The sequence below is a fragment of the Babylonia areolata genome, chromosome 2 (assembly GCF_041734735.1).
Source record: "Babylonia areolata isolate BAREFJ2019XMU chromosome 2, ASM4173473v1, whole genome shotgun sequence".
Taxonomy (NCBI): Eukaryota; Metazoa; Mollusca; class Gastropoda; order Neogastropoda; family Buccinidae; genus Babylonia; species Babylonia areolata.
This window is the reverse complement of record NC_134877.1, coordinates 39,032,859-39,045,358: the sequence shown is the minus strand read 5'-3', so window position 1 is coordinate 39,045,358 and position 12,500 is coordinate 39,032,859. Positions and strand designations below refer to the sequence as shown.

The following is a 12,500-nucleotide window of genomic DNA, read 5'->3' as shown; positions in this document are numbered from 1 at the left end:
AGACTGTGCAGTTTGATCACGAACATGTTTATCGAGACCATTCTGACTGTGTTGTAATCTTTTATACTGACGTATGATAACGCCCCAGTGAGGGCCTAATCAGGACAGCTAATGCCATGGTGTGTGTGTATATCCAGCGAGGGTGGGACATGCAGTAACGTAACACCAGCCGCTAGTCTGCGAAACGCCAGTGTCGTGTTGGGCAGTCATGTGTCTTTTTTGCTCCCCCTCAGGCAAAAAAGTTGGAACATTTCAAAATTGAATTTCCCACACATTCCCAAAGGGGACAACCCAACGCACTGGTGAGCTGCTCAAAAAAAAACAGAACACGATATGAGCAAACAATGTTGGAAGACTCCAGAGACACCCCCCCCACCCCCACCCCGACCCCTTTGATTTAAAAAAAAAATTTTTTTTATCACATTATGTTGAATCGGTATCGATGAGTTTTGAGTCGGTTCGTGTGGCCGGACACCTTGCCAGGCCGCGTTTGACATGTTGTTATCACATGACAGTATCATGCCCCGTTGGAAACTGAGCACTGTAATGACCATGACTTGCTGCCCCTACGTTCCATAGTTAACTCTGGATGTCCGTACGTTACATAGTTAACTCTGGCTGTCAGTACATTTCATAGTTAATTTTGGCTGTCCGTACGTTACATAGTTAACTGGCTGTCAGTACATTTCATAGTTAGTTTTGGCTGTCCGTACGTTACATAGTTAACTGTGGCTGTCCGTACATTTCATAGTTAATTTTGGCTGTCCCTACGTTTCATAGTTAACTCTAGCTGTCCGTACATTTCACAGTTAATTTTGGCTGTCCGTACGTTCCATAGTTAACTCTGGCTGTCCGTACATTTCATAGTTGATTTTGGCTGTCCGTACGTTCGATTAGTGTTAACTCTGCGGTGGAGTGCAGAACCGCATGAACCAAGGCGGTTGATTATTAAAAAAAAAAAATAAATAAATAAATAAAAAAAGAAAAAAGAAAAGAAAAAAAAACAACCTGGGAAGCTTGTGCCTGCTGTGTTGAACCGCGTACAAGTACGTGGGTCATGATTGGCAGACAAGATCTCAGTCAGGTGGAGTTCAGTTCCAGAGGTCGGCAGTTGAGTTGGCAGGTACTGGGCATGTTCGTGTCTGGCACCACACGCTGCTGAACTGACGAGGTGGTTCAGTTGTTGCCGAGATATCGAAGAACAGAAGACCTGTCGGTGGCATACCAGGGGAACTTGCGTGGCACACGGAACGGCCGGGAGCCAGAGATCATCACGCTGACTGACGGAAATGGCGTGGCTCGGCTTCTGACGGCGAGGAGTGAGGGGGAGACGGGCGGGCTGTATTATTATTGGCCAGGACACACCGTACACATCTCGTGATGGGCGGGTTGAGGAGCGTGATAACACGAGACCTCCGGGTCTGAAGGGGCCCGTCGCTTTCACTTTCTTCTGACGGGGAGGGGGGAAAAAATCAGAAACAGAAGAAGTGTTATTTCGTGGCGTGGAGGTGTGTTCAGATACAGAACGCTGGGCAGAGAGATGACGTTGCCTTGCTTTGTGTCGTCTTCTTTGGAATAGTGAGACATCCTGTGAAGAAAAAAAAAATCAGTGGGTTTTTTTTGTTTCTTTTTCTTTTTTTTTCAACTTTACACTGTTGCCTGTGAACTTTATAGAAAATTGCACACACAGAAAGCGAAGAAATACCACTGAACTGAAGACAGAGCAAACTTACTTTTTTTTTCTTTTTCTTTTTCTTTTCTTCTTTTTACCAATCAGGGAGTATAATTAAAACTCTTACTCTGTGTGTGTATGTGTATGTGTGTGTGTGTGTGTGTGTGTGTGTGTGTGTGTGTGTGTGAATAGAAATCCGCACTACAGGTGACTCGTCGTTGTTACAGGTCAGCTTGACCTGGACGACCTCACCTCAGTTGTCTTCCTTCAGAGGGCGCTAAAGAGGGCATCTTTACTGTGGCTTATGGAAGATTCGTTTTCTGTAGACTTTCGTGGAGAACATTGTGCTCGTACTTCCGATAGCCCGTGGAGGCTTTGCGTGTGTGTTTGAGATGATCGTTTAGTGCATCGAGTGGATCGTTTAGTGCATCGAGTAGCATGGCTGTGAAGAGGACTCATAAGCTGAGTTGATGAATATTCGGAGGCGAACGTGGAGACTGAGGATCTTTGAGTGCGCTGGACGAATTTTTTTTTAGGCGGATGGACTAAAGACGGGATCTCGGAGATGGATATGGAGGGGGGCTGTAAATGCAAGAGAGTAATGTTTGGGGATGAGTGGTGACAGCATCTTTGAGCACTACAGGCGGGCGTTAAGGGGCTGATATATAGATGATCTGTGAAAACACCAGACGGGAGTTCGGGGCTGGATGTAGAGCGGATCTGTGAATACACCAGACGGATGTTCGGGGTTGTATATATATATCTGATCTGTGAGTGAACCAGACGGATGTTCGGGGGTGGATATAGATCTGGTCAGTGAGTGAACCAGACGGATGTTCGGGGTTGGATATAGATCTGATCAGTGAGTGAACCAGACGGATGTTCGGGGTTGGATATAGATCTGATCAGTGAGTGAACCAGACGGATGTTCGGGGGTGGATATAGATCTGATCAGTGAGTGAACCAGACGGATGTTCGGGGTTGGATATATATCTGATCTGTGAGTGAACCAGGCGGATGTTCGGGGGTGGATATAGATCTGATCGTGAGTGAACCAGACGGATGTTCGGGGGTGGATATAATCTGATCGTGAGTGAACCAGACGGATGTTCGGGTTGGATAGTTGATGCGTGGGAAAGGAGTCGGTGACTGCTGCCGTAAAAGACGGATGTTCGGGGGTGGATGTTGTGGCGGGGAAAGGAGCGGGACCCGGCTGCCCGTCAGAAGAGCGAAGAAAGCACGTGAGTAATGAACACAGGTCGCTGTTGTTGTCTGAAGTGTGCTTTCTGTTCTCTTTTGTGGTGAATCAAAGTGGGCGCCATTTGTTGAACACCTGCCGAAAGTGAGCCAGAAGCTGCACAGTACAGGGCCTTCTCCGGTGTGTGGCCTGTTCATTATAGGTGCCGCTCTTAACAAGCTAACATTGGTAGCCTTCCTTGGACTGCTGGCACTGACACTATGGCATACACACAACACACACACACACACACACACACACACACACACACACACACACACACATAAACACACATACACAACACAAAACACACACACACACACACACACACACACACACACACACACACACACACACACACACACACACACACACACACACACACACACACACACACACACACACAGAGTTCAATATCTAAGGTTCGAATCCCACTTGGTAAGATGTGGAGAGAATGACGCCTGCCGCCACTTGGTCCTGAGACTACCACCTCCCCACAATCACCGTGACTCAGTCTCCTGGGTTAACAGGCAAGCGTACAGCAGACATGCTAATCAGTACCTCAACCACGTCCAAGCAGGTCACCATCATTATCATCACTGAATTGAAAACACGTGTCTTACGCACGGTTAAATATTCTCGTTCGTAATGCCAAGTGAAGAATGGTCTCGGCCAGTGTGAAGTATATCATGGCTGATTTTAGTTTTATTGTCTGGAAATCACCTTTTTTTTTTTTTTTCTTTTTTTTTTTTGGTGACTTGGCTATTTATTGACATCCACCCAGGTCTCTTAAATAATGTGTCTGCTTTGGGTCGGCCATCCAAATGAAGAAATAATCAGTATATATTATAATAATAATAATAATAATGGTACTTATATAGCGCTGAATCTTGTGCAGAGACAAATCTAAGCGCTTTCGCACCAGTCATTCTCACGCACGCATAACTCTAAAACTGGAGAAACTAAAGACAAGGAAGAGGCAGGGAAGGGAGGCTATTTTGGGAAAAGGTGGGTTTTAAGGCCAGACTTGAAAGAGCTAAGTGTGGAAACTTGACGAAGCGAGAGAGGAAGTTCATTCCAATATATTCAAAATAATACTCAGTCAATCACTGATCTAACAAACCCAGTACGTATCGACATCGCCAGAAGACGAAGCATGGCTGCCTTAACAGCCGTCAGTGTTTTTCGAAGAAAGAAAGATGAAGACAAAACATGTATACAGTCTACAAGTTCAAGGAGAGTATACACCCCGATGATGCAGAGAAGAAGAAAGGAAGGAGGAGGAGGAGGAGAAGGAGGAAGAAGAAAAATCAATGATGCTGTTTACAGCAAAGCCCGCGGGACAGCCTTGCACAGGTCAGCGCAGAATGTCATAAAATTCTGACAGCACCGTAAATGTTGGGCAACCCCGAAACATTTCTTATGAATCTGGCCACAAACTGTACTGAAAAACGTGGACCTGCAGAGCTTGGATGCCTGAGATATATTAGTGGCGTTAAGTTTGCTGAGGGTTAAAAAAAAACAAAAACAAACAAACAAACAAACAACAACAAACAAAAACCAGTCTTGAGCCTGTAGTAGATTTGGTGTAGACTTTGTGGAGATTTCTTGACGCAAAGAAATCACAGCGCAAAAGTTATAGTATCGCTAGTGTCGTGTGTGTGTGTGTGTGTGTGTGTGTGTGTGTGATAGAGAGACAGAAGAGAGAGAGAGAGAGAGAGAGAGAGACAGCGTGTGTGTGTGTGTGTGTGTGTGTGTGTGTGTGGTGAGAAAGAAAACAGGCAGGCTGTCAGACATGACGTGAACCGAAACGAAAGCGAAACAAAATGAATGCTGTATTTAAGATCTTTTGCATGCAGCACAGAATCGGGCAATTTAAGGCGTGTTTTGAAAGAAAGAGAGAAAGAAAGAAACAAACAAACAAAAAACCCTGCAAAGAAATTTCTTATATTCCAATGGGCTCTAATAGAAATGACGTAAAATTTGACATAATGGTTGTAAGAATAGAATGCGAACGGACAAACTATTAAAAAAAATAAAAATTATTTTAAAAACCATATATATTTTTAAGTTATTCAGTTGCAAAGATCGGTAATGTCCAATGTGTTATCTTTAAACGAAAGGGAATACACTTGAAGTAAATTGCAAATATTACTCAAAGAAAAGAGAAAATTTAAAAAAAACACAAAAAAAACACACACAAACAGCAACAACAACAACAACCGGCAAACGTGTACGCGCGCGCGCGACACACACACAGACACACGCAGACACACAGACACACACACACACACACACACACACACACACACACACACACACAGAGAGAGAGTTTGAATTATGTTCCCTTTTTTAAGTTCCCACTTTAAGATAATAAGGCTCCCGCACAAACCGTGGCTCCCTCTCTCCCTCACACACACACACACACACACACACAGAACCAAAAGCAAAGTATAAACAAAAGTATTCCCAGTTTCTGTGTTGATACGCCCAGTCAACAATGGCTTCAAACACACACACACACACACACACTTTCACTTACTCGTACGCGTACACAGTAATCCCCCCCCCCTCCCCCTCCTCCCACTCGATTTTTTTCCCTTCCCTCGTCTAATATCACTTACAGTGAAAAGACGTTAAACTAAAGAACGAACACACACACACACACACACACACACAGCGAGAGAGAGAGAGAACCAAAAGCAAAGTATAAACAAAAGTATTCCCAGTTTCTATGTTGATACGCCCAGTCAACAATGGCTCCACACATTGCTGAATGTTTCTTTGTGTACTAAGTCCTTTAGACCAGACGTAACAGCTACGTGTATTTATTAGTGGTAAAGGTTGAGGCGCAATATACGATCGCGGTTTTCCTGTTTCCAGGCAAATATTATGAAAGCGTCCTTTTGAACGATTAAAAAGTAGCTCACCTAATCTCATTGTTTCTTCGTAGGCCGGACTGGTCAAGTTGCCTAGGGCGATTTTAGGATACAGTCTTGGAAACTGTCTAATATTTGTGTTTGCTCTTGTTGTGGATTTTTTTTTTTTTTTTTTTTTTTAAATCAATGTTGACTTCAGAGGAGTTGGAAGAGGGTTCATTTCGTGCGTAAAATTTACTTGAGAGGTTATGTTTTCGTTGAAAATGCTAGTCAGGCATGTCTTATTTCCTTTGTCATTGTTGTTCTGTTGTTGTTGTTGTTTCTCTGTGTGTGTGTGTGTGTGTGTGTGTGTGTGTGTGTGTGTGTGTGTGTGTGTGTGTGACTAGGGTTTTGGTCCATTCATTGCTTACCTAGACTTTTGTTTTTTAAATTGTCACTTCCAAGTTTAATTTAAAAAGAAAATTGAAGTGATATATATGTATTCAAGTCAGTTCAGGAAGTGAAAGTTGTTCACTGAGGCTTGTACCTCACTCCCACCTCCCCCCCCCCCCGCCCCCCACCACCACCCCCACCCCAACACCCTTTGCGCTACGTAACCCACGAGTATGATCTGATTTGACAAGAGCATAAATCTTTTTTTTATCTTCATGGAAGCAGCGTGACAAGTGGGGTGAGAGTTGGAAAGTAAATCTTCACACACACACACACACACACACACCCTTGGCATCAACAGGAGAACTCCAGGAAACCACTGGGAGGGTGCTTTTGAACGTGGGGCTCAACCACTGAGCTGAACTATTGAGCTCGATGGGCAAAACTGGTCTCTCATCCAAGGACAGGCGAATGTATTTGTATTCGTATTTGTATTTGCATTTCTTTTTATCACAACAGATTTCTCTGTGTGAAATTCGGGCTGCTCTCCCTAGGGAGAGCGCGTCGCTACACTACAGCGCCACCTTTTTTTTTTTTTTTTTTTTCCTGCGTGCAGTTTTACTTGTTTTTCCTATCGAAGGTGATTTTTCTACAGAATTTTGCCAGGAACAACCCTTTTGTTGCCGTGGGTTCTTTTACGTGCGCTAAGTGCATGCTGCACACGGAACCTCGGTTTATCGTCTCATCCGAATGACTAGCGTCCAGACCACCACTCAAGGTCTAGTGGAGGGGGAGAAACAGCGCGCTCAGATTCTCTCGCTTCCTGGGCGGACGCGTTACCTCTAGGCCATCACTCCATACCATAATATGTATATGTAGAGAGGTAGCCATGGTGGCCGAAACGTACTTGCACCTGCTATATCAGGATTTAAAAAAAACCCAGAAGTTCTGAGTGGCTTTCACGGAGAGCTAAGCTACTGAACTGAAAGCTTGTTGGCTGCATGGAGCTGGCCCTGCAGGTATGTGGCTGGGTCAGTGGCCAGGTGGCCAAGACGCCCAACCAGGACGGAAGCGAATGTCCATGATGTTTCGAGTCCCGGCACTGAACCGGAATCTTTATTTCCCTCCTGCCCCCGAAAACAGAGTATAGCTGCCTAAATGGCGGGGGTTAAAAACACGTAAAATGAAGTCCACTCGTGTACATACGAGTGAACGAAGGCAGTTGCAGCCCACGAACGAAGAAGAAGAAGAAGAAGATTTTCCCTCCCTTTGCCTCTTCCACTAGATCTTGAGTGCTAATCTTTCGGATGAGGCAACAGAACCGAGGTCCCGTGTGCATCGTGTGTGCACAAAGCGCACGTAAAAAGGACGCACCGTGGTGTGCAAAAAGGAATTGTTGTCCCTGGCAAAATTTCTGAAGCAAAAAAAAATCCCATTTTGATCGTCAAAACAAAATAATACACTTGGAGGTTGCGCTGCACTGTACCGACGCACCGCTCTCCTTGGGGAAAGGAGAGCCATTCGGATTCCACTCTGTTGTGATAACGAAAAATACAATACAATACAATAAGTAGAATGCGATACAATGCAATGCAATGCAGTACCATAATACCATACCATGCCATGCCATGCCATGCAACTCAATTCGACACAACACAACACAACGCAACACACTGTACCCACATATCCATGAAAGACGTGTGTTCACAAAGAGTCACGGAGCACGTGCATTCAGTGGCTGCTTGCTGCAAGATGATGATAATAATAAACGCCGCGGCATCCAAGGGGATAAATAGCGTCAGTGGTCTCTGTTACATGACTGGGTTGTTTGTTTTGCCTCTCTCTGTGTCGGTGCTCTTCTTGATCTGGAGGTCCGCCCCTGCTGGTCCTGTCTTGGTCGGCATGTCTGGAGCTTTGTCATGGCTGTGTCTGTGCCTGTGATCTCGGCGCATTACATGTTCTGTCCTCAAGCATACGTCTTTGTCTGTCTTGTCTGCTTGTCTGTTTGTCTGTATGTCTGTCTGTTTCTCTCTCGCTCTGTATCTCTCTCTCTCTCTGTTATCCACCTTTGTCGCTGCATCTCTCGCTCGTTCTTCTTCTTCTGCTTCTACTTCTTCTCCTCCTCCTCCTCTCTTCTTCTCCTCCTCCTCCTTCTTCTTCTTCTTCTTCTCCTCTTTCTCCTTCTCCTTCTTCTTTCTTCTCCTCTTCCTTCTTCTTCTTCTCCTTCTTCTCCTCCTCCTCCTCCTTCTTCTTCTTCTTCTCCTCCTCTTTCTCCTCCTCCTCCTCCTTATTCTTCTTTCTTCTCCTTCTCCTCTTCCTTCTTCTTCTTCTTCTCCTTCTTCTCCTCCTCCTCCTCCCTCTTCTTCTCCTCCTTCTTCTTCTCCTTCTTCTCCTCCTCCTTCTTCTCCTTCTTCTCTTCTTCCTTCTTCTCTTCTTCTCCTTCTTCTTTCTTCTCCTCTTCCTCCTTCTTCTTCTTCTCCTCCTCTTTCTCCTCCTTCTCCTCCTCCTCCTTCTTCATCCTCTTCTTCTTCTTCTCCTCCTCCTCTTTCTCCTCCTCCTCCTTCTTCCTCTTCTTCTCCTCCTCCTCCTCCTCCTCCTCCTTCTTCCTCTTCTTCTCCTCCTCCTCCTCCTCCTTCTTCTCCTTCTCCTCCTCCTCCTTCTTCCTCTTCTTCTTCTCCTCTTCCTCTTTCTTCTTCTCACCTTTACCCCCCTGATCTCCACCCCCTTCCTTGTCTGTCTCTCTCCTTTCACTCTTTCCTCTATCCCGTTTGTTTCCACTTTTCTTTCCTTCTTTCCTACTCCTCTCTCACTTTCTCTCTCTCTCTCTCTGTCTTAGTCCCTCTCTTTCTCTGTCTCTGTCACTCTCTCACTCTGCCCTTGTCCCCTCTAACTCCCCCCCCCCCTCACTTTCACCCTCTGTCGCTGCCCTTATCCCCCTATCTTCCTCTCTTCATCAACCTCTGTCTGTCTGTCTCTCCCTCTCTCTCTCCCTCTCCCCCTCTGCCTCCCCCTCCCTATCTCTCATTCTCTCTCTCTCTCCCTCCCTCCCTCTCTCTCTTCCTCCCCCTTTCTCTCTTTATCTCTATATCTCTCCCTCCCTCTCTATCCCCCCCCCTCTCTCTCTCTCACCCTCCCGCTCTCTCTCCCCCCTCTCTCTTCCCCTTTCCCTCCCTCCCTCCCCCCTCTCTCTCTCTCTCTCCCTCCCTCCCTCTCTATCCCCCCTCTCTCCCCCCCCCCTCTCTCTCTCCCCCTCCCGCTCTCTGCCTCCCCCCTCTCTCTCCCTCTTCCTCCCTCTCTTCCTCTTCCTCCCTCTCCCTCCCTCTCTCTCTCCCTCTCTCTCCCCCTCTTTCTCTGTCACCTTCACCGTGTTCCTTGCCCTCCCCAATCAATCATCTCTGTGGAATGCAGGCAGTAAATAAGCACGTACAGGAGATAACTCAATGACGTCCACTTACACTGGGGACCTCTGATTGGCTTGGCCTAGGTCGAACTCCGACAGGAGGGGATTGAGGCGGCGTTTAACTGGGTGAAAAGCATGCATAATCGTGTCTCCTGGATTCTCTGCAATGTTCGGAACCTACCTGTTTATAACATGAAGAGTGTGATCGCCATGTCTTTTGAGTTTTATTTGCATTGAACGTCGCTTTTCGGAACTTTTGAATAATAGGTGAGGAAATCATCATTTTGCATGATAATAATCATGATACGTTTCGGTTTGCGTTGCGTTATGTGAGGAGAATGTCCAGCATCTACCACCACCGTGTATTGCGGGTGACGGTTTTGTTTTATAGACAATTTGGCGGTTACATAATTATTGTGGCTTCTTCGGTTTGGAGCTGCGTTTATTTGGAACCTAGGGCCTAGTCTTTGGCCGGGCCACATCTTCGCATCGGGTCCTTGGTCTATCAATTGTGTCATTTCAGTGGGGGATGGTGGGGGTGGGGTGGGGGGTGGGGGTGGCCATCTCTTTGGTTCATGTCCTTGGGCCTTTGGGTCATATTTTTTCGGTGTCGTGTCTTTGGGTATTTGGGTCCGTGTGTTTGGGACACGTTTTTTTTTTAGGTGGTGGGTGGGAGGGGGGAGAGAGTCGCGCAGGGGGGGGGGGAGGGGAGGGCGTGGGGGGAGGGGTGTAGGGGGAGGGGTTTGTGTCTTTGAGCCAAGTGTTTGGGGATCACATCTTTGAGGCCTTTGGTCACAGAGTGCGTTTAGAAACTTCTCTTAATTAAGCCCTAAATCCAGACACTTCCCCCCCCCCGTCCCCCCATCCCCCCCGCCATCCCCCCATCCCCCCCCCATCCCCGCCCCTCCCTTTTTTTGTTTTTTGTTTGTTTGTTTGTTGCTATTTCGGTTGTTGTGGTTTTTACGTTTTATTTGTTTATATGATGTCAGTGGTGCAGCTTTCGTAATCTGTTCCAATTTTAATCCCAGACATGATGATCATTTGGATATACCAGGTGATTTTTTTTTGGATTTTTTTTTTTTTTTAATAATAGGGGAGTGGGGTGAACAGGTGCGAGGCAGGGTAGAGGAACTGATCGTTGCTTCAAGATGAGGAGTCAGAGCTGCAGGGTACGGTGCCTGTTAATTTCGTGGAGGGGAGGGGGGACACGCCCCCTTCCTCCACCCCCTCCCTCCCAGCGATGTGCCCCCCCCCCCCCGCTCCCCCCGCCCCCCGCTCCCCAACACCACTACCCCTATCCCCCTTCCCTCCCTCGAGCAGTAAACTGGCATCTTGGCTTGATTGGATTTTGTTTTTCTTCTCTCCGTCGCTGTCGGTGTCCGACATGCATGCACAAACGCACTGACCTGACAAAACGTTGCTGGATGGGGCGCTTGCATTCAACGCACAAGCTTGCATTCAACGCACAAGCCTGCATTCGAACGCACAAGCTTGCAATCAAACGCACAAGCTTGGCATTCAACGCACAAGCTTGCATTCAAACGCACAAGCTTGGATTCAACGCACAAGCTTGCATTCAAACGCACAAGCTTGCATTCAACGCACAAGCTTGGCATTCAACGCACAAGCCTGCATTCAAACGCACAAGCTTGGCATTCAACGCACATGCTTGGCATTCAAACGCACAAGCTTGGATTCAACGCACAAGCCTGCATTCAAACGCACGAGCTTGCATTCAAACGCACAAGCTTGCATTCAAACGCACAAGCTTGCATTCAAACGCACAAGCCTGCATTCGAACGCACAAGCTTGCATTCAAACGCACAAGCCTGCATTCGAACGCACAAGCTTGCATTCAAACGCACAAGCTTGGCATTCAACGCACAAGCTTGCATTCAAACGCACAAGCTTGGCATTCAACGCACAAGCCTGCATTCAAACGCACAAGCTTGCATTCAAACGCACAAGCTTGCATTCAACGGCACAAGCTTGCATTCAAACGCACAAGCCTGCATTCAAACGCACAAGCTTGCATTCAAACGGCACAAGCTTGGCATTCAACGCACAAGCCTGCATTCAAACGCACGAGCTTGCATTCAACGCACAAGCTTGCATTCAAACGCACAAGCTTGGCATTCAATGCACAAGCCTGCATTCAACGCACAAGCTTGCATTCAAACGCACAAGCTTGCATTCAACGCACAAGCTTGCATTCAACGCACAAGCCTGCATTCAAACGGCACAAGCTTGCATTCAACGCACAAGCTTATGCACACATATACAGAGACGTAAATGCATATTATGCACACAGACGCACGCACACATACACACATACATGCACGCACACATGCAAACACACGTACAAACACACACACACACACACACACACACACACACACACACACACACACACACACACACACACACACACACACACACACACTAAAAAAAAAATAAAACGTACGCACACCCTCACACACACACATACACCTCCACCACCACCCCAACACACACACACAAACGCACATACACACGCACACACACAAACATACACACACACACACACACGCAAATACACACACACACACACACACACACTCACACACACACACAAACGCACACACACCCTCACACACGCGCGCGCGCGCACGCACGCACGGACGCACGGACGCGCTTTTAATCAAGTTTGTCATTTTCCCTCCTAGAATTTCAACGTCAGGTTACACGGAAGTCGACAGTCTCCGGAGGTATCTCACTGACAGACGGAGAGCTGACGGGGGACAACGTATAATGTGATAAAAACTATTGCAATTTTCCACACGAACTGATTTTGATCGGATTCAGTTGAACATTTCTTTTCACGTCAAAGACTTCTCTGTCTCTGTCTCTGTCTCTGCTTCCGCCTCTGTCCCCATCTCTCTTTCTCTGTTTCTATCTGTC

At 46.8% G+C, this 12,500-nt stretch overlaps 1 protein-coding gene across 7 annotated transcripts in view; it reads left to right on the top strand.

Annotated features, from left to right (window-relative positions):
* Nucleotides 1-12,500, top strand: part of LOC143301002 (coiled-coil domain-containing protein AGAP005037-like) — a 261,368-nt gene that overhangs the window by 136,093 nt on the left and 112,775 nt on the right. The window contains exon 1 of one of the 7 annotated variants that reach the window (XM_076615033.1): nucleotides 2,841-2,913. The exons of the other annotated variants lie outside the window; for them this stretch is intronic. Within the exon in view, the coding sequence (XP_076471148.1) occupies nucleotides 2,841-2,913 (73 nt within the window). Of the gene's footprint in view, nucleotides 1-2,840; nucleotides 2,914-12,500 lie in introns of those variants that run through there. 7 annotated transcript variants of the gene reach the window in all.